This window comes from Leguminivora glycinivorella, chromosome 15 (genome assembly GCF_023078275.1).
Source record: "Leguminivora glycinivorella isolate SPB_JAAS2020 chromosome 15, LegGlyc_1.1, whole genome shotgun sequence".
Lineage (NCBI taxonomy): Eukaryota > Metazoa > Arthropoda > Insecta > Lepidoptera > Tortricidae > Leguminivora > Leguminivora glycinivorella.
This window is the reverse complement of record NC_062985.1, coordinates 22,042,196-22,064,841: the sequence shown is the minus strand read 5'-3', so window position 1 is coordinate 22,064,841 and position 22,646 is coordinate 22,042,196. Positions and strand designations below refer to the sequence as shown.

The 22,646-nt window shown below is 37.2% G+C and overlaps 1 protein-coding gene across 1 annotated transcript in view; it reads right to left on the bottom strand.

The window, feature by feature from the left end:
- LOC125234272 (acetylcholine receptor subunit alpha-like 1) overlaps positions 1-22,646 on the bottom strand; it is a 475,879-nt gene that overhangs the window by 25,573 nt on the left and 427,660 nt on the right. The window contains exon 4 of the mRNA XM_048140490.1: positions 5,160-5,204. Coding sequence (XP_047996447.1) covers positions 5,160-5,204 — 45 coding nt within the window. The remainder of the gene's footprint in view (positions 1-5,159; positions 5,205-22,646) is intronic.

Below are 22,646 nucleotides of genomic sequence, written 5' to 3'. Positions count from 1 at the left end.
TCTCGATCTTGAGCTACAACTGGCCAGTCTGTCAAAAAGGAGTCCAGGTTATCCCGCCAGGTTTTAACGTTAACCACCACTTATTCACTTGGTAATAAAAATTGGTTCGAGAAAAATCTAAACTATGGTTAACTCCCAACGTTAATGTAAAGAAAAATATATATAATCAACAAAGCGAAGAACAGACAGAAATACGGCGGATTGTTCGCGAAATATTTAAAAGTTCAAGCAAGAATCTAAGGAAGAATGCGGCCGGGAAACAAAGGTTTCCCGGCGCGGATTATACAATTTTTTAACAAACCCGAAGCGAGGTGTTGCAGGACTTTTGTTTCCCGGGAATATCAGGACACGTATGAAACACCTTTTAACGCGGAGATTACCTGAAGAATAGTATCTTAAAACGAATTTGATAAAATGATGCAGTAATTTCTTCTTTTCTCGGCTGCTTTAAATACCTTTAGGTGGGGTAGGTAGTTTTAGACTTAAGCGCTGGTAGCCTAGCGGTAAGTATGTGCGACTTTCGTTCCGGAGGTCGCGGGTCCGAACCCCGGTTCGCACCAATGAGTTTTTCGGAATTATCGAAGTCATTTGATATTTGCCAGTTTCTTTTCGGTAAAGGAAAACATTGTGAGGAAACCGGACTAACTCCAATAAGGTCTAGTTTACCCTTCGGGTTGGAAGGTCAGATGGCAGTCGCTTTCGTAAAAACTAGTGCCTACGCCAAATCTTGGGATTAGTTGTCAAAGCGGACCCCAGGCTTCCATGAGCCGTGGCAAACAAGGAGGATGATGAGGTAGTTTTATACTTGCGGAGCAGAAAGCTCTCGTTCAAATGCTGGCTAAAGCACTATTTCAATTTGTCACAGACGTACCTCTTGAAATTATGAATGTTTCCTGCACTTTAAGATTATCTGCTTATTTATCTATGCCCTTACCGGGATTTGAACCACGGAGCGCGGCTTAGCAGGCAGGGTTACCACCCGCTATAGGCCAGACCGGTCGTCATCAAACAATGGTATCGCGCAAACGATTTGCAATGCAAGTAATGTCGAATAAAATATCATTTTTACTTTCAAATCCAGTCCGCTTGTTGGATTATTTTTTTAGCTAACAGGAAATATTGATTTCAATCAACGTATTCGGGCGAGCAAACTAAACAAACGACCTGTGAAATTCACCGAAATCAATAAAGCCATTAAAAATGGATCGAGTTATTGTGTTGTCCAAATAAAATAATCCTGTACTCGGTACAATTGCCATCACATGTACGCCGCCGAGCGGCCGGGGCGTGCAAAAATATCTGAATACGTCTGATCGCCTTGACAGTAGAGGCGTGTTTAGATATTTGTGAGCGCCTTGAACGCTCCGTTATGTCTGATGGTGACTGAACTCGCTAGCAGAGTTGACTGAAAAGTAACTTTGCAACCACATCAGACACATCACCATACCCTGCAGTAGATTGTCGCGAGAGTATGTCGCCGCGAGATAGACAAACTATCCTTATGTCAATTAAAACCGAAATAAATTACACATATGAAAGAAAAAGTGACCAAGTCCTCTGGTGCCTGAGGCTGGAATCGAACCAGCGTACTTTCCAATCGCGGGAAATGCCTCTTAATCCGCTCGGCCACCCAGGTCACAGCTGTCGAGGTCGAAATTATCTCTCATATGAGTAATCTATACAAGGACTCGTAGCGCCCTCTATCCTTATCCTTATGTCATTAATACAATTCGAAGAAGCCGTGTGACATACTCTCGCGACATTCCTGTGCTAGGCCTACTGGGCTACCATGGTACTTAACGGACAGCTATACAGGTACAGTCAACCAATTGAAACCCTAGGCTACTGTAGAACTATGTCATAGTGACGTTATAAATCAGATTGTAAGAAATCTCTTACTGCTTGTCATTTTGACATGGTTTTAGAGTGGCCTAGGTTTCCAATTGGTTGACTGTACGTCATGGATACAATTTAAATCGACGACAGCACGGTTTCCTCTACAGAGCAAGAAATAGCTGGCATCAGCTGCGAGCCGAGCGAAGCGATACAAAATCTTGTCAGAATAAAAAGATGCGTGGCTTTGTCGATGGTAAACATATTATATAAAAGTACCGTTAAGTAATTTTAATCATTGAAAACCTTGAAAACTTTAACCCTTCAATGCATGACTTTGACAAAGATTTATTAAAATTTGAATTTTGACATGCTGTCAATAGAGTCAGAAATGCATGATACATATACACATCACTATGCATTTAAGGGTTAAAAACATAGAGTTCCCCCATCTTGAAAACCGGCAACGCACCCTTCTGGTGTTTCGAGTGTCCAGTCCACGGGGAGTCAGTCGACCTGTTTGCTCGTTTGCCTCTTATGACTTATCGCATACAACCATTTTGATCACTAACTCTTAGCTGAAGTAAAACAGCATGCAAAAATAGCCAAGATTGACAAAGTTGTTGCTATACAGAGTGGGGCCTGTAACAAAGGCGAAGAATTAAACTCTAGGCTATTCTCCTTATACTGATCAACATTTGTTCGGCGACTTTTAAAAATAACTTGTATTTTGATTTTTATCACCCTTGAAAGTTTTTTCTAAGAGGTAATGTATTGCGAATTCTGTTAAGTCTAAAGTGTGACAGACAACGTCAATGACAACAATAATGGCGTACATTGAAGCTAATATTTATTTCTATGAAAAATTAAAAATAAATAAATAAATAAATAAATATTGGGGACACCTTACACAGATCAACTTAGCCCCAAACTAAGCAAAGCTTGTACTATGGGTGCTAAGCGACGATATACATACTTAAATAGATAAATACATACTTATATACATAGAAAACATCCATGACTCAGGAACAAATATCAGTGCTCATCACACAAATAAATGCCCTTACCGGGATTCGAACCCAGGACCGCGGCTTAGCAGGCAGGTTCACTACCGACTGAGCCAGACCGGTCGTCAAAATTTAAAGACTTCATAATTTTTAAAAGTCACTGAACAAATGTTGATCAGTATAAGGAGAATAGCCTACAGTTCAATTCTTCGCCTTTGTTACAGGCCCCACTCTGTACAAGTATTATAAGTTTCTAACCTGCATTTTGCCAAAACGTGGGGACTTAACCCAAAATTTCTAGCCCATGTGCCCAGCACTGGGACGTTCACTGAACTATTACATTATTTACTCGTAACATCATACAATAACTCTCCCAGGTGATAAATCATCCTCGCTCGGACCTCGTACACGTTTTCCAAACTACCCTACACTTTATTAATATTAATAGAAGGGCCAAAAGGTAAGATATTGTTTTCGGATTGGAATATCATTTTGACGTTGGAGCTAATTCATATATTATTTATTACAGAATTAAAATATAGTGACGAGACTGTAAATTAAAGTAAGTTTTCAAAATATAACAACACCAAGCCAAGACTAACAATATAATGTTCGGTTACGGCCTTGGTCACTAGAGGGTTTGATGACGTTTTTTTATTTGCCCTCTTTTGCAATTTTAAATTTACATTTTTATCACTTTTTCAATTTTACGTGTAATTATAATTATCAAGTTGAAGTAATGTGGCTCTACTATTATAAAAATAACAAACCTTTTTTGATTTTTTTTCTCTCTCCTAAAAACTCAACGCAACTCAATTTTCCTTATAATAACATGTTCATAAATACACCTTGAAAATTCCTCCCCCCAACTTCCACGGCTCGCATACTAATCCGAGTTAATCTTGACTTAAGTTGGTTCCTAATTTACTAAATTTAAAGCCTCATTTATCTTCAAGGAGCCCCCCGTAATTATGCATTATCTCTACACGGCGACTAATCTTTCAACAATATTAATCTACTCACTTCTTGTTATTCATAAGCACGCTTCGTTTACCCCTTAACAACATATTGATTAGTCTCGCAAACCTTATCTCTTTCACTGTTGCCAAATTCGTGTATCCATCTCTATCTGAGATCAAGTTTTTTACCGTCCACATACCTACTCGTAAAAGTTGTCGTAATAATAAAATTATGATCGACCAAGCGGACTTTACGATTTATTTATTGGTACGACGATAGTAGAATGTTCTCGACTTTCGCTAACAAAATAAACAGAACGTCTTCGGTTGTTTGTTTAGTTCGATTTAGGCGGATACTTTGTGTGATTCTATTCTTCGTGATGAATGCTGGCATTTCTTTGCGAGAATCGGAATCAAAGATGTTTTTCTTGTACTGACCGCGATTTTCAATTATTTGTATCTCGTTTGCTCGTCCTTGGACTTTTTTGAAACACGAGTTGGAATCTCATTTTATTGTCATTTGTATTTAAAATATTGGCACATTTTCTAAAGAATCTTTTAACACGTGTACAATTGTACATAGGTACAATCACAATTTATTGTTTACGAAAAATAGCTATGTATACTTTAAAACCAGTGTGTAAAATATTAATAAATAAATTCCTTGAAAATGAACCCACTTTTTCTGGTCCGCTATTTACAAAACATAGTTTCACCTTGTCGCTGTCAAAATCAATTTACTCTTCAATCGGACAATGTGAAGGCACAGCGTCCGTTGAGACATCTTGACAGACATTACGTTCCTTTGGTATTATCGGAGACCTAAAAGTGAACAAAACAGGCGACACCTATTAGTCAGAGAGTTGACGTTTGCAGAAAGGGCCGCCCGGTCTCGCTGGCCCTTCCTCCCATTTGTCAAAGGTTTAAGCGGGTCCATGAGGCTGTTTTCTTGACGTCTTTTGTGCGCGTTTGAGTGAGTGTGCTATACATCTGGGGTTTGATGCTTGAGGCCCAGAAGATGGATGTCTGGGTCTGTCACTCAATGGAATGGGTGTAATTTAAACTTGGATTGGGTTAACCGAGTATTTAGTGGTCATTTAAAGTCTGATTTGACGGATCGGACTTCATTCGGGCTTCAATGAGTTTTAATTGTATTTTACCTCTTATAACCTAACCGATTTATTTGTCATATTTTAGGATTCTTTTTTGTGAAAGATTTTTTTTCGGTTATTAGCACTGAATTTAATAAGGCTGAATTGGATGTAACCTCAACTTTACAGTCCGCTGTACAAGGCTTTAGGGACCTTAAAGTTATATTATAAAATATAAAGTAGTCAGCAAGAAAAAAAAACTCACTCACCTGTTCTACCCAAACGTTCGTTGTCATGATTTGATTCTTAAGGTTCTGAAAAGAAGAAAAAGCACAGTTAATAAAATCATCATTAACAATTTCTTATCTTATTTTAGTCATACAGTATTATAATGGTGTCCCCACGTTATATAACATGGTGTGAGAGGGACAGCGCGATGCCATTTATAACAACCAGTGGGAGCGTCATAATGTGTAAAACCAAGAAAAACTAAAAAAAATGGATTTATGGGATTTTGTTGCTTGTTACATTAAACCAATCAGTCTCTTTAAGGTAATTATACCGGCGCGGTCACAGTTCTCATTATATACATAATTTTGAGTATATCGGACGCTCATATACTTCACCTAAAACTGAAACAATCCAAGCAATAAGTGACAATGTGGCCGTCGGTGAAAAGACAATTTTGCTCACGCTTTTCAGGACCATATTCCAATTGTCGTTTTGGTACGTTTTCTGTGGGCCGGTGTGTATGGCACGTGGACGATGTTTACTTTGACAAAGGAACAGTTGAGGGAACCTATGATTGCCATGATGAATCCTTCTTTAGAACAGGATCCCTGCTCCGTCCTCACATTTGCATTCGAAGGTCCTTATGAGTCTCCGGGTGCCTCTCACCCTTATTGAGACCGCGCGAATAAGGGAAATTTGGACCTTTACCTTCAGCCAAAACATTATTTGCGAGTATGGTTTTCCCCATTTCGTATTTAATTTGGATGCTACTACACCTAACGGTGATGGTTGTAAACACTCAATAGATAATAACACTTTCCTGACAAGTTATGAAAATTGTTGAAAATTCCCAACAACAATATGAATAATCCTAAATTTCGGGGAAGGGTTACCCGATGACCCGTCAAGTGAAAACACTCGAAGTTTCCACTCCTCTAAACTTTTACACTTCGGCGCATTATTTTTATAAAAGGTCGCCCTTTAATAACTTTTGGACCTTAGATTGCCCAAGCAGCCTTAAAGGACTATAATATTGACATTAGACCGAGGCAGACAAAACTACTGTACACAGTCTCACTAAACATTCTGTATACATATAACATGTAAAATGGTGCAATAAAGAATATTTACTTACTTACTTACTTACAGTCATTAAAAGTGCTGTCTAATATCTTTATAAAAATACAATACAATACAAATGCTCTTTATTGCACACCTCAATACAGAAAACAATATAGCAAGTATACACAACAACTTAAGAGGTAAAACAAGAGGCGGTCTTATCGCTAAAGAGCGATCTCTTCCAGACAACCTAGGTAGTGGAGAATAATAGTGGAGAATAATAAAATACCTATTATTATGTATATTTTCTGAACTCAGAGCTTTATTTATTTGAATTCGCCGTTCATTGCCTGTTCAACAAGAGAATATTGGCGCTGATTAAAAATGTTACTTATCAACCGAGAAATGGGCACAGAATTGTGTGTCAGGTGTCAGTCACTGTGGTGTTATAATAACCCACACGTTCTAATACCTCACGGGTACCTTACTTAAAGCAGGGGCGGCTCACTCCGCGTTTCTTTAGACGGCCGCGAGTTCGCGGCCCATGAAGTTTAACAACCTTCACGCTGTGCAATAGATCTCAATGTCGCATGCAGTCCGTTGACAGGTTGTTGAGAGTGAGCCTTCTGTACTTGTACTTTTATATATTCTGTGCTTAAATCACCAATGTGTATGTAAAATCTAGTTAGAATTTACAATGCAATACCTTTTCCTGACCTATTCCACATATTCCATGATACAAAAGTGTAAATATAGGTATCTATGTAGATATAAAACCTGGTTGGAATCTAAGATGCAATACATTTTCTGAACCTGTGTGGATCTCAGTAGGTATACGTGACAGCGCGACAGACGGATCCAATTCTATCGATATCCAGCGAACAATGCGACCTGTGTATTCCAATAGGGTGCGCGAGAAAACCGAGTTTTGTAGCTGGCTATACATAAACTCACGCCTGTTTTCTCAAAAAAACCGGCCAAGAGCGTGTCGGGCCACGCTCAGTGTAGGGTTCCGTAGTTTTCCGTATTTTTCTCAAAAACTACTGAACCTATCAAGTTCAAAATAATTTTCAAACAACTACACAATAAATAAACAACACAATAAATAAAACCCATAACCTACAGTCAACTTTTACGATACCCACGGAAGGAAAGAAGGTGGTGAAATGTTTACCCGCTACGACATACATATGGGCTCTTATTGGTACAATAAAAATGTTTGCTGCAACTATCAGCTGATCATAAGATCAAACTGACTGTAATTTAATTATTTGATGGTAGTCACATCAAACCTATTAGGCAAACAAGAAAGGTTCGTTATGATTTTATATTCCTGACCGAAAGACAAACATTTCAAAAGTTGTAACCTTACTCATCGGCAAGCATACAAACGAATAGAGTTTCGTTCTATTTGGCCGCGGTATTCCGTAAGTAGCGTAAGGTATTTCTCATTTGCCGACCAGGTGTTAAAGCCATCGGAATCACGCCCGCAATCCGAAGGTATTTTAAATATAAGGCGCTTCAAAAGAATCCCTGTTTCCCGAGGATCGGTGAGCGTTCCTCGGGAATGCAATTCAAACTGACCGGTCTAGGTAATTATAGGAATCTGGAACGCCGAAGTTGCTCGCTTAGTTCCTTTAAAGTTATTTCATTTGTTTTCGCTCAGTATTTGTGAGTGAATGACGCTTATGCTTAAAGATACTTAAATAAAGAAAAGCGTTCAGTATTTTAATAATTTTATATATTTTACGAGCCAAAGAGAGGCAGAGTATTCAATGGAATGTGGCTTTCGAGCTTCCATAGGTTACAAAAGCCCGCTTTTATGTACTAAAGTTCCTCAAAAAGAAGACGATAATCAAAATATACTGACAAACGAAAGACACACGTATTATTTCACAAATAAAACAATTTAAGTGAACAAATAATTTACTATATCCGATTTGAATTTGGAAAACGCGAAGTTCATATAAGTCAGTTATCAAAAGTATTAAAGCTTCACAGTTTTTCCCATATTTAACACATACATACATACAATCACGCCTGTAAGCCTGTATCCCATGAAGAGGTAGGCAGAGCACATGAAACTACTCAAGTTTCAGTGCTACTCTTGGCAAATAGGGGGTTGAAAGAAAACGAAATTGACATTGCAGTGACAGGTTGCCAGCCTCTCGCCTACGCCACAATTTAACCTATGGGTTAGGACCCACAGTCGCCTTCTACGACACCCACGGGAACCCCGTGTTTAAGATGCATACAAACAGAAGAACAACAAACCTTAAATAGTACGTAACAACTTTTATAACTGTCTATTATCCCAGCTTAAAACGCCTTCAATTCAAATGACGTCATTAACAGATAGCTTTATGCGTCATTCGGGCCTTAACCCGTCATTGTCTGAATCGTCGTAATCCTTTAAGACGCCATATCGAAGAGATAAAATTATTTATTTACCAATCTATTTGTGTCGCGGGGGATTCGATTAACGAGGTGACTCGATTATTGCGGCTATCGATGATGTATCGATATACGCTTAAGGGATCGAGTTTGGTTTAGACGGTTATGTATGCTTCGATTAATATGATTTATTTAGGATTAGGTTAGGGGAAACCTTCATATTTATATAAGTATAAAGGGAGACCGTTTACTATTACGATCATACAACAGCAACGCTGTAGTATTAATGTATTAGTCTGAATACGAATGCTATATTAACTCAAAATGTATTGATACAGTCAAGAATTTTCACTTTAGTATTATTTCATACTATATACCTTGCCACAGTAGCCATAGCATGAGATCTCTAGCGACATATTCGAGATTGACACCTAATATACATTGTATATAGTTACTAGCTTTTGCCAGCGGCTTCGCTCGCATTAGAAAGAGACAAAAAGTAGCCTATTGTCACTCCATCCCTCCAACTATCTCCACTTAAAAAATCACGTCAATTCGTCGCTCCGTTTTGCCGTGAAAGATGGACAAACAAACAGACACACACTTTCCCATTTAGAATATTAGTATGGATGTAGCTTACAAATAAATTAAAAGTGAAATATTCATTGTCACGTTCGTTAATCTCTCAAAGCTTGATTGACCCAAGAACAGCGAATATTATTACAAGCTAAGTAATTGGTCTTCATATACTAGTAGATATTGAAATAAACATACAACTCTTTCAGTGATGGAAACATTCTTTCCCAGGTATAATATAAGGTCCTAATTTATTAGATGCAGATATTTTTACAGCTGATAGTACTCGGTCTCTGGAGTATATTAAACCGTGAAACATTATAGCTTTTACGATGTTTTTTTGGAGAAAACGGAAAAACAAATTTGCTACGTAAAAACACCCTGTTTATGTGATTCTTAAATGAAAACTCATTGAACAGATTCTAGTACCTCTTTTACGTACCACTTAACTGTAACTGGCCACTTCAATGACATGTGCAGTTTTCCCGCCGAACCTTTACGACATTTACAACAAACAATTGTTGACATGACAGACAGTGTTATTGTGACATGTGATAATGCACATGATGATTTTTTTTAGACGAAATTGTAATTAATTTTTTTGTTAGGAAAATGAAATCAAAAAAGTTACATGAAAAGATTTCTTAATTTATATTTAAAGTTAATTATTTTAATGTAAAGTATCATGTGTTAAAATATCTGCAACTAATAAATTAGGACCTTATATATCTCATGCATTTATAAATGATAAATTCAATTGCAACAAAAGTTAAAAATGTTCATTTGCCTGGTTCCCAGCGAGTTTGGTGCCAATTCCCGCTTTCGCGACCTATGACTGATCACTTGGAGTGATGCCAGTGCGATGCTAAACTAGGCACTGCTATCTATGGTCTATATTTAATACATGGGATAAAGTTGATAAGAACACGCAATTTTCTATAGGAAGACTGTTGTAGTTGCCGAGTTATTTCAGGACGCGCCGCACATTTTCATTTGCGTAACGTCAAATAACTATTACCTATATCTAGAGACTCAGTGTCGAATCAAACAGTGTTGCTTCAAATAAAACGGCCTTTGCTGGGTGTCGAAATTCGCTGTCAGGATTTTAGCTCGGTGGCTACGAGATGCTTTTAGTAGACGCATTGCCTGCACGCAGCTCGGCCTGCGACCTCACGTGTTTTGAAGTCTCTGAGGGATGCTATTACGCGCCTTCGGCTTTCGTAATACGAGTATAGTTACTTAGGGGGTTTAAGGTGGGGGGTAAGTTGGAGCTAAAACATGACCCAATGGAAGAATGACATCACCCGATAAATATTATAATATCTAGGTCTAACGTAGGTACACTGAACTTAAAATCTTGCACTACATGATCTATTAATGACTGCACTGCGGTTTTTACCTATAAGTAATGGGAAATCGTACCGTACCGTGATTCGTGTAAATCACGTTTTCAGGCAGTTTTATCAATCGCTTCATTGCATGCCATTTGATTAGTGTTCCATGCCATTTCATGTACAAACTCGACATAGTCTAAATAAAGTAGGTAAATACTGTAATCATGCGATTAACATAAAAACCGATTTTTCTATGGTCTTTTGCAATGAAGGCGTAGCGTAGCCGTTGCTCTCTTAATAACCTAACCACAAAATTAAAATTTTGAAAAAACCGCCGACCACGACATAGTGGACCGATTTTCATGAAACATGGCTAAGAACACTCCCGACTAACTCACGTTCAAACAAAAAAAAATCTAAATCGGTTTATCCGTTCGGGAGCTACGATGCCACAGACAGACACACACAGACAGACAGACAGACAGACACGTCAAACGTATAACACCCCGTCGTTTTTGCGTCGGGGGTTAAAAATATCCTCGGAAATGTCGAAATTTCTCGCTTAATTACTCTCTAATTAAAATTATTAAACGTGAGTAACCCATTTAAAATATTTTAAATAATGTTTGAGTGTCACGGAAGTTGTATAGTTCAGAAGTAAAATATTTTCAATTATAAAAAAAATAGTTTAAAGCGAAGCCTGCAGTGTAGTTTATTAGCAAAACTCATTTGATCCTCCCCGCCCGGCGGTTTAGCGGTGTCCCGATTATCAATGTATCGCAGATATGGTCGGGCTACCGACCAATCCGACACAACGGAATTGTTTTAACGAAACCATTTGCTTGACCGGCTTTTGGGGGTTAGAAGGAATGGAGGACTTATATAAATAATGGGTTTTTCCGTCAGGGTTGGTTGTTTGTAGTCTCGTTGAGCAATTTCAGAGGAAATAGAATAAATAGTTTTGTAGTACCAAGTAATAAAATAAGGATAACTTTTGAAAGTTTTTTTTTCCAATGATTTTAGACTGAACACACAACGCACAATGCGTTTTCTTCTTATGACTCTATAGTCATTAGAGAATAAGTACCGTCTTAAAATGTAATACCTTAAGCCAAACCTAAATCTTTGTTGTAGTAAATACATTAAAAGTAAATCTCCAATTCATAGTAAGCCTTAACGTATTTAGTGGCCCAAAAACACCGAGAATAGCCCCAAACTCATGTTTTTAACCTATTCTCTCAATAACATCGTTACTCGAAAAGCTGACTTCGGGTATATCAGCGCCACAGAGCACAAGCGCGCCCTAAACTTCTAACAACGTCGTGAGAGAGTCTACTATCGGCGAGCTGACTCGGACGGTCGCTTGGTTTTTCTACGCGTACCGTCTTTTGTTTTAGGCATAGACCAGTGCTCGTTGACCTCCCCGTTTTACGGCTATCCAGGGTTTTATTTTATGTTTTTATGTAGTGGAACCAGGGCTACATGTCTGGGTAGGCTGGCGCACGTAAACTATCGCGGTCACGTACGGAACAAAGGCGATATGACGAAGGTCCGGCTGTTATTAAAAACGTAAGACCTTTTTATTTATGCCCGCCCTCGCTGCTATAACTCAGCGGTGCAAAGAGGGTATGGACGTGATATACAAGGGCCCGCGGGCACGTCGCGATTCAAAATGTATAAGATTAAAAATATACTTTATTCAGTGGACGCAGGTTTATTGACTTGATAATAAGGCAGTTGACAAGGGACGTCCTTAGAGGAAATATGAAATGTTATTTCAATATCAAAGCATACCGTACTCGTACTTCGCGTGGAAATATTTAAAACGTCTATTTATTTGGCCAAATTCAAAATGGGAAGTTGCGTACACGTTTTTATTTCTAAAATTTACTGGATAAAACAGCAATTGATTTTAGAATCAGGCCCTTCCATAACCCTTCTGGTGTTTCAGGTTTCCATGGACGGCACTGATCGCTTACCATCAGGCGACCTGTATGCTCGTTTGCTTTTTATCTCATAAAAAATGTTAAAATGCCAGACAGTCATTTCAGTCAGAAAACTTAACTCAGCATGCATAGATATTTAATCTGCTATCTCGCAAATAAGTTACGTCAATAAGTAAACCATGTTTACTGTAAACGTTCTTGCTAAAGTCTCTCGTGATTACTTAAACGCTAGCGAATAGAATGTTGTCTCGACAAATATCGCCGCGAAGTGGTCGCTTGGATGCCGATTGCCGTGTTTTCAATACAAACACTCGATTTGGACCAATTATGGAAGGATTTATTAGGTATTTACTAGCTTTTTCCCGCGGCTTCGCTCGCGTTAGAAAGAGACAATAAGTAGCCTATGTCACTTTCCATCCCTTCAACTATCTCCACTTAAAAAATCACGTCAATTAGTCGCTCCGTTTTGCCGTGAAAGACGGACAAACAAACAGACACACACACTTTCGCATTTATAATATTAGTATGGATTGCACAAAATATACACAACAATGTACAAATTGTTTTTGTTTTTTTTGTTTTTGTTTATTTTACAATTAGTACTAACAGTAAAACCCGTACTAATCGGTACTATAGGTACTACTTATGTCTATCATGCATACATATATAAGCACTTAATTAAGCAAATTTAAATTACAATTATGTCAGAAAGAAATAATTAGGTACAAATGGCGGAATTTATGCCAAAAGGCATTCTCTAGCATTATCAATGCAACCAAGTACAACGGGCCCGCGGAAGATTTCAAAAACTTAACAAATAATGCGAGTTTTTATCTGCAGAACTGTAAATTTTAAATAGTGTTTAATTGAATGTAACTACATATAATAAGTTTTAACCAGTGTAAAAGCTATACGATAAATAAAATAATGCACATATAAGAAATTTCAGAAAATAATTTTGTGTAGATAATTTCAAAAATTTATACCATGAGAGTTACTGCCATAAATTCTACGTATGTTCAAATATTTGTAGATCAAAACGACTGATACGGCTGTAACTAAAACGACGATTCGTGATTAATAACATCTCAAGTATCCGTTTTCACAATATTTTGATAATACCCCAAAATTTCGATACGAGTAAGTTCTACTAAATAACTAGAATACATGATGGCAAGTAGTCCACAAAACAGCCCCGCCCCCGCGCCTGAAGCCGACAGCAAAATATAGTTCGCCGCGCCTCCTTGCTAGCCACTCGTACCCGTCTCCTGAACTAAAAGGTTTTCTTTTAGTTTTCTATTATGGCCACTTTAGGGTAGTTGAGACACAACAACCAACGGTGTAGCTCATTTCCTTCTCCAACCAAATTATCGGAGAACTTCTATTTGGCAAAGAAATGTTTTTTTTTTCATGTTATTCTTTGGGGTACACGTACAGTTTAGGTTAGTAGGTATGTTTGTATTAACTGACTGTATCGTTTCTGTATTGAGGTGTGCATTCAAGAGTATGTGTAAGTATTGTATGTTGGATCAAGTTGAATCAATATTTGAAAAAGATACACAGGAGTATTTAACTATAATGCTTGGATGCTCAGTATTTCTGTCATGTTATAATAATCACCGATATTTCTAGGCATCATCATCATCGCAGAAAACTATACATCGTAATTAAATAGAAGGGAGCTAAAAAAGCAAAAAGGTAATCACGGTCTATATCCCGGTCAATATAAGTCTACTTAATGAAACTAACCATGAATCATTCAAAACTTTTAAATACATTTACGTTATAAAACTAGATAAGAAGGTTCGCTGGTAAAAAATGCCTCTAGACATTCAGTTCGTCTTTTGTACAATTTTTTACTGTGCACTTTACAGTACACTTGATCGGTCTGAAATCTAACTAGATTCGATTTAAACGAGCTATACAAGTAAATCAAGATTAATGCTCCAGCTCGAAGCTCGAAGTTTGCAACTCAACAGCTTGCGTTAACAAGCTGGATGCTTATGTAAATTTATATAACGATATCTGGTCGACCGCGCTTCGCTCGGTTCTATTTTAATATGTCACGTTTTTAGATAAAAAAAAACTTATAAATACAAAAACAAAAAAAAAAGACAAACAACAAAAACTTAATTTCTGGCCGGGATTCGAAACCCTGACCTACGATCTACGACCTACGATCTATCTGCGTACATTAGACCGATCTCGTGCGACTGAGCTAAGCGGAATCGATGCGCGCGCGACGAAATTAAGGACCATATTTTACGTTTACAAATGCGAAAGAAAAACTCATGAAAACTCGAAAATTCGCGTTTTCCGGGATCTAAGGCTACGCTAGATCGATTTTTCACCCCCGAAAACCCCCACAAAACAAATTTCAGCGAAATAGTTAGAGCGGTTTCCGAGATCGTCGGTATATATAAATAAATAAATATACAAGAATTGCTCGTTTAATAGTATTATAAATAAACTACTTGCGCTGCGGTATGATCCGATCTCATGTTTGTCTGCTTTTAACATTTTATGACGTCGGATGTCATATACATCATAGATGGAGCAAACGTATCTACTTAGCGTGTCAAATAAACTCAGTAAAATCCACACAAATCGCAGTTTGTAGCTATCGGACGTAATTTTTTGTAAATTGAAGTCTACAAAAACATTAAAAATGCCTCGTTACGTGATGTTTAATTACAACAACACAAAAATTATGAACACTCAAGGACCTGAGACATATTTAAAACCACAGGCAAGTAACAACTTCAGTACAAAATCTGACACGCTCGGCCGCCAGACATTTAGATGAACTTGTTTCTACTATCTAAATCTAGATCTGTGCGTAGGACCCAGGTAAAATCTGTTTTTTAATTTAGAACTTCTTTTATTTCTATAGGATTTAAAAAATATAACATTTTGTATTTGAACAATGTACCTACGAATACGCCGGGATGTGCGAAGGTATAATTTTGAGTTATGTTGGTTGAATAGGTAAAGAATTTGCCTTCGTGATCATTATCTAACAGTGAACATCGACAGAAGTGAAAATTCACATGAACCTAAGATTATATAATGAACTTAAATTAAAGATGTAGTTGGCAATAATTAACCTTCTTTGGTGTTAATTTTTCGTTTCTATACATTTGTCGACGAAACTTGCGGCCCTGACGGAATATCAATAACTAAAATTCGTACTCATTTATTTCTAAAGCGAATTTCAGCATCACCCACCGCATCTTAGCGTCCCCTCTTGCAAATTTAATCCAAATATCAATCAAACAAACACAAAGCCGGATTTTTCCGCTTATCATCTTGGAGCTAGGCTTGTTTACCGACGCAGGTCCCGCACAAGGTCCCTTTGTTATTAAAAAAGACGTCAACTGCTTGATTTATGGTCCTTTCGGGCTATAATGGGATTGTAGCGTAATGGCGGGAGCTCATTATGGGCTAAGTGATAAATAGCGGGACGAATTGCGATTTTTAGCCGATAGGCCCCCCCACTCGGCCACGACCGCTGCAGACACAAACCATGATCTGGTTTATCGAAAGTTGTGATTTAGTTCTAAGTTTTGTCAACCATCCATCATTTCGGAAAAAATACACGATTGTCAATTCTTATTCGCAGAAATATACAGCGTGTTTTTTAAAATTCCGTTAACTTTAAGAGAAAGTCCTTTAGGTTAAATACAGTTAATTTTTCTCTTTGTTGGCGTGATTGATATACATATTGGTACTAAATTTCAGCTTTCTAGTGCTAACGGTTACTGAGATTATCCGCGGACGGACGGACGGACGGACGGACGGACAGACAGACAGACAGACATGGCGAAACTATAAGGGTTCCTAGTTGACTACGGAACCCTAAAAAAATGATTACTGAATGAATACGTGTGACACTTGACACTAACTTTATTTTTTTTATTTATGGCCCTCTCACACTAATTACTTCATTTATTTTATATGAAAACGAAAAAAAAAAGTTGTGTTGGGAATGCACACTGTCCATTGTCATGCGCCGACAGCGACATCTGGTGTGGCCCCGACCAGTAATTAAACTTTATAATTGGATCGGCGGCGCCGACCACTTTCATTACACCCGCCACCCACTTACGGTGCTGTATGGTGACACATGGGAGGTAAGTGTAACTTAGTTTAGATTTGAGAGGAATAGTAAAATCGTTCTAAGATCAATGTAAACAAAAGCACAGTATAATAAAGAGTACTATCGTACAGTATGACCACTCCCGCGGCCTGCTGAAAGTGCCGCCCACCCCCTCTTGGTTACCTCACAGTTACCACCTGTCAAAAACACGAACAGTCGACCTGTCATATTTCACTCATACAAGCATAGTACGCGTTCACCTACACGAGCTTAGACTGTGTGCTAGGAATGCGCCTCTTTCATAATATATTTGATCGCCAGTGTCCGAGGTGTGACACAGTGTCTGTTAGTGGTCTATTTTAACACATTGGCACTTGACTCTGGCAATTCTGGGTCGATAAATAATATTGTTATTCAGCGGCAATAAATCCTTGTTATACAGGCAATTAACGGAGAAGCCACTGTGGTGAAACAGGCCACAGGTGAGGTAAGACCGTCTAAAAGTTTTTCTGTAGTTTGTAACTCTTATATTCCAAGTCAGCCGAGTTCAGTAGAAATAGAGGTCGGTAGATTAAGTGAGTTGTAAAACTTTTTTTATATAATATCTGATCTGAGCCAGATGGTATTTCAAGTTTTTTATCGCTGATATTCCACGATCTTTGCTTATTCACGTTGGTTTAAGAATATTTCAAATAAAGGTAGAATAATACAATAATTTCTTCTATTCCGACTTTTACACCTTAAAATAACAAAATCATTACACATTCTTCCGGTCCACGCAGCGAAACATATCAAATTTCAATTTAGTTATCACGTGCATAGTCGAACGATAACGACATTTCAATTTCAGTGCCACGCTAGCCCCACAGCATCTCCGACCGCGGCTGGCATGTGACACAAATTAAATGGCAGTATGTTATGTATACAGACATGTTCTAATTTAACTTCCTTGTGACCACATCGACAGCCTAACCGAAGTGACAATCGATGACGCGACGCGGTGATTAAAACGCAGTCTGGCTCTGTCGCGTCATTACAGAAGAGTGAGTGATAGCTAGTAGGGATCGTAAGCGATCGCGATGTTGGCTAGGTACTTAGACATGTTCTAATTTAACTTCCTTGTGGCCACATTGGCGAGCGATGTCGCTATTAAATTCGGGAACTATCTAGCTCCATCACGGGCCTGTTTGCAACTTTGGACTTCCAAGTTTATATAGGTAAGACTTTTCTGAGTAAATATGTTGCATAGTTTTTCAGACGATTTTTTTATCTACATCAAAATTTAGATGCAAGCTTCTATCGCTAAAACTGTACGTTTTTAAATAGCCCATCGAGACATTTCAACTATAAACATAAATAATAACCTGGGTTTTAATTGCTTTATCAATTTTATCATAATATTATGAGAGCAGTCCGATTACACAATAATCTATTCAGTAAGCTTTGAAGTAGGAAAAACACCTGTCTTCACTCACGGCATTGAGATTTTTGCAAAAGTTTCTGACTGAAAGGAAAATTTGGTACTATCAGCTGCAAAAGTGCATGGAAAAATTATAAATTAATTCATTGATAAATTCACCATGCCCTTTTGCAGCTGATAGTACCTATTCATTATATTTTTCTCTGTGCCATTTTTATCTTTTAAGTGTAGGCACCTACACAATTCATATCGTTTCACTTCTAATTTTAGTTAAAAACAATAACTATAATAATTAAATTCTACGATTACTAGTATATGTATACAACCTGTTTACTTTTGTTTTGCATATAATTAAGCTTCCAGCCCATTGTGGCTGAAATAATAGCCCGATTACAACCAATAGGGCGTCCGAGCCGCGTGTTGTATACACACAGCTGTTGACGGCGTATTGTATACATGTATACAGTATACACGTAGCTGTTAGGTACAATGCGGATCCGGATTGATAATTTGTATATTGTGTAACGTTAAACGATGGAAATTTGATCTTTGGATTGTAGTGCATGAGATATTGTGCAGGTTTCTACACTACTTGTGTATTTAACTTATATGTAGAATGAGTGTTTAATTCTGAATCACGTAGGTATCTAGCTTACATATATAATATAATGATTATTTAAGCATCTAAAGGTTGTCAAAACAACAAAAGAAAATTTGCAACACCATTTAATTCATATATAACATTTGTTTTGTGTGGTATAAGTATTTGTATAATATATATATCGTTGTCTGATTACCCACAACAAGCTTTCTTGAGCTTGCCGTAGAACTCAGTCAAACTGTATAAGAATGTCCTGTAATATTTTTTTTTAATAAATGGGCTTACTCTTGGCCACAGACTAGCCAAAGGCAAAGACGTGGCCTACGATGGAGTGAGCTCGCCCAGAAGATGCCTTTAAATAACTATTGAGTTATTAAGTAAATATATTTGGTTTGAGTGTCAAACATCTTATCGACTTTTAACCACGCAAGGAGTTTTGTTTATCGTAAGAAATGTGTTACCGAAATGTGTTATGAAACCAAATATTTATTGTTTATTTTATTTTATTTAACATCATGTGTATTTGATTTTACTTCGAAACCGTTTTTATTGTACAAGACAGTACATTTTTCAGCCGCGTACAGATAACCCGGGTTAATAGCTTCGGATCGCAGCTGCGACCTAATGCGGGGCTGACGCGCCATATATTCCCCGGAACATGCTCCTTTTGGACACTAATTCGCATATTGTATACTGTCTACACGAAGTAGATGTTGCGCTCAATAAAGACAATAAGGAAGTTAAAAAATACTTTGTTAGATATGGGCGCAAAAAACATATGGCATGAATTTCTAACGTTTTAGAATAGGTACGTCTCGGAAAATGGTTCTCATAAGTAACGGCTTTGGGGCAACACAGGCTAGACGACTAAAAAAAATAATTATTAATTATTTTGATATTTGACTGTGATATTTTAATTAAGTAGTGTATATTATTAATATATTTGTATGCCAATAGGCACGACATAGTGATAATGAAAACAATTATTGAACATCTTGTAACTTACCTATGTTGAACAAATAAAAATCTTCGAATCTTTGAATCTTTAGACACGTATTTTTTCTTTCTTCTCGTAAACGAAAAACGACGTCACGCCTAGGTACAATTTTTACGTAGAAGTGACATCACAAGCCCCCACTCCGGAACTTTGATGCTCTATATTTTTGTATTTTTTCATTAATCAGAAAAAGCGAAAAATATGTGTTCAGCATTATTGGACGATCTAACTGACATTTTTTTACGTAGTCGTCATCTCTATTGTGTGTATCGAGTAACGTTTCATAAAATGTCAAAAAACTCTTGATAGATCCACAGGTCTTGCCTAATCTGCAGACATAGATGGTCAACGGTAATAGAACTGTATAATGTTTAAAAATAATCACAAAGATTTTCGTAGCATGTGTTTTCCCAGTTATTAACAGAATAGTAATTTCATTGGTTAGGCTCTCTAACAGGAGAACATCACCACACTCAAAGATAAATAGTAACAGGTGAATTTATTTTCGGTTCAAAATACATTTTATTTTCCTGTTAAATAAAACTTTTTAACACAAATCTTACGCGTGTAGCACGCGCGTGCTACGCGCTACGAGCCGACGAGCGTAGCAGATAACAGTCATGCAGCGACACTATGCATGTATAAGTAGACGAACGGAGATTGGAAACAGATATAAATATGCGTTTTTATTAAGTGAAGTTAATACGGATAAGTGTGTCATAAGGGGAAGTGTCTTTGATTTGTCCTTTTTACTCATTGTCACAAGTGTTTTAGCGAATTTATACTTTTGCTACTTGCTATTCGCGATTGTGGTAAACGTATGAACTCTAAATAAACACTGATCATTGGTTTACACAAGTCAAATGTGAAAACTAGACATATTTTTCCTTATGACACGTTTACCCGTAATAAGTATTTTAGTGTTTTGCCTGACCGTTTCAAGTAGGCGTTCGAGTAAACAATTTTCTTTCAACGCAAATATTTTATTTAATAGTACAAATAAATAGACTCGTAACTTTGCACTCAACATAACCTAACTTTAGTAACTCAGTTTACTTGAACAGAGAATTTCGTAAACATTTTAAATTTGTAAACTAGGTTCCCTCTCCAGAGAGGCGATTGCAAATGGCTTTAAAGTTTCCGAGATGCTCACGGTAACCCCTTCGTGTATACTTGAATTTAAACTTGCATCCTATGACGAGTAAATATATATGTATGTGGCAAGGAAATAGCCAAAACAAAAATTTGAACAAATCTCTAAGGGATATGATCAAATGACACAGGATGTCAAAATGGCGAATCCATTTCATTTCTCTAGATTTCACTCATTTGACTAAATCCCTGACTCAATTTAGTGAAATCACAAACTTGGCCAACAGACACGCCATGCTTTGTAATTTCACTAGATTTGTTTAGGGATTTGATAAAATCCCTGAACTGCGCCAAAAAGTTGAGTTCATTGGAACTCAAAACGTCAATTACTTTTAAAATTTCGCTAAATACATTTAGGGAAATGATAAAATCTAAGTTCCCAGACAAGAACTTCGAGTTTTGTATTCGATATTGCGAATCAGTCTCGCTAAATGTATATACGAGTGGCCCTAATTTACAAAGATACTCTAGCAAAGCCTTAACTCCCTATCCAGACGTGTAGACACACCCTCATACACACGTCTGTGAACGTCTTAACGTTCATACACCCACCATTCATCACATTCACTCAACCAATCACTCAACAACTCGCGAGCGCCATTATGTATTATTCAGTCAGAATCCGTTTGTCTTTGAACGAAGATGTTAGGTCGCGACTTTACAATCCTATGTAAGTGTCCTTTCCCCTACTACTATTGTGTAGATCACGGGACCCCCTTGACCATCCCCGGTTATAATAGGCTACTATACTCATATCGAATTTAGCACAATAAAAGATTGTCTTCTGTAGTATTAGTACTTGTATTCTTTGTTATTTTTTGTAAAAAATTTGGAATTGACGATCTTTTAGTGAAAGCCTTTGTTTTATAATTGTGTGAAATACTGTGTCTTTTTCTTCAAGAAATAAAGATCTATCTATCTATTTGACAAAAAAAAAAACAAAATTTATTATTTATGGGTTAGAGCCGGCGTAGCTTTATTTGACGTTCATATGCGCATTGTAATATGCCTACTTGAAAAATAAATATTTCATTTTCATTTTAATTTTTTTAATTTTTATAGATTTTGGGTATTAAAAGTGTATGATGGTCCTACGTATAATCGATTAAAAATGTGTGTAATTTTTTATTTATTTTGCCACCGAAAACGCTGTGTTCGATTTAGTAACGTCATCTCATTCGAACCTTACTGCGTCAAAACAATCACTGACATTTCGTATTCAAAAAGTCAAAAAATGTTGTTTTCGAGCAAAATGACGTGATGCACAGATAAGCTGTAGATTAACATGACTGGGTTGTTTTTGCCTGAGTACGTCAAAGTATTCTTTTTCTTTATAAATCATAATAAAATATGGTAATATTTTATTTCGGTTAATTAGACAGTACTTAATTATATAAGACAGACTTTAAAATATGGTCAAGTAGCTTATACTTTAAAACTTTACAAAAACAGTCACTTTAAGTTCAACGTGAGTTTGTATTCACCGTGATATCACAACACTATTGAAATGAAATTGGCACAATATCTCACGTCCCATGTAGCTCGCAAAAGGCCCTTTCATACGTGCCAAGACAGAAGACACCATATAACACGGCTAATAGTTTCCGGCAGCAGTATATCAACTCGGTCGCAGTTGAAACGTTGGAATGGCTGCCGGTATTCCACTTTGTGTTTCTTACTATGGGAATATGGAAATATTGGCTTGTTTTATATGCACCGTGTTTTTTTTGTTTTCCGTAAAATTTTACATGTACGCTTCATTATCAGAATCCACCTGGTATATCGCTTTTGTTAAATCGACTTTTTTTAAATAATAATGCTAAACATGTCGAGCGACCTTCGACAATTTTACGTGAGTTACCCCATTTGACTTTTTTTTTTGTTTTCATACATAGTAAATTACTCAATTTACGTGTGAGCGTATGAATGACGTAACTTTTCGTG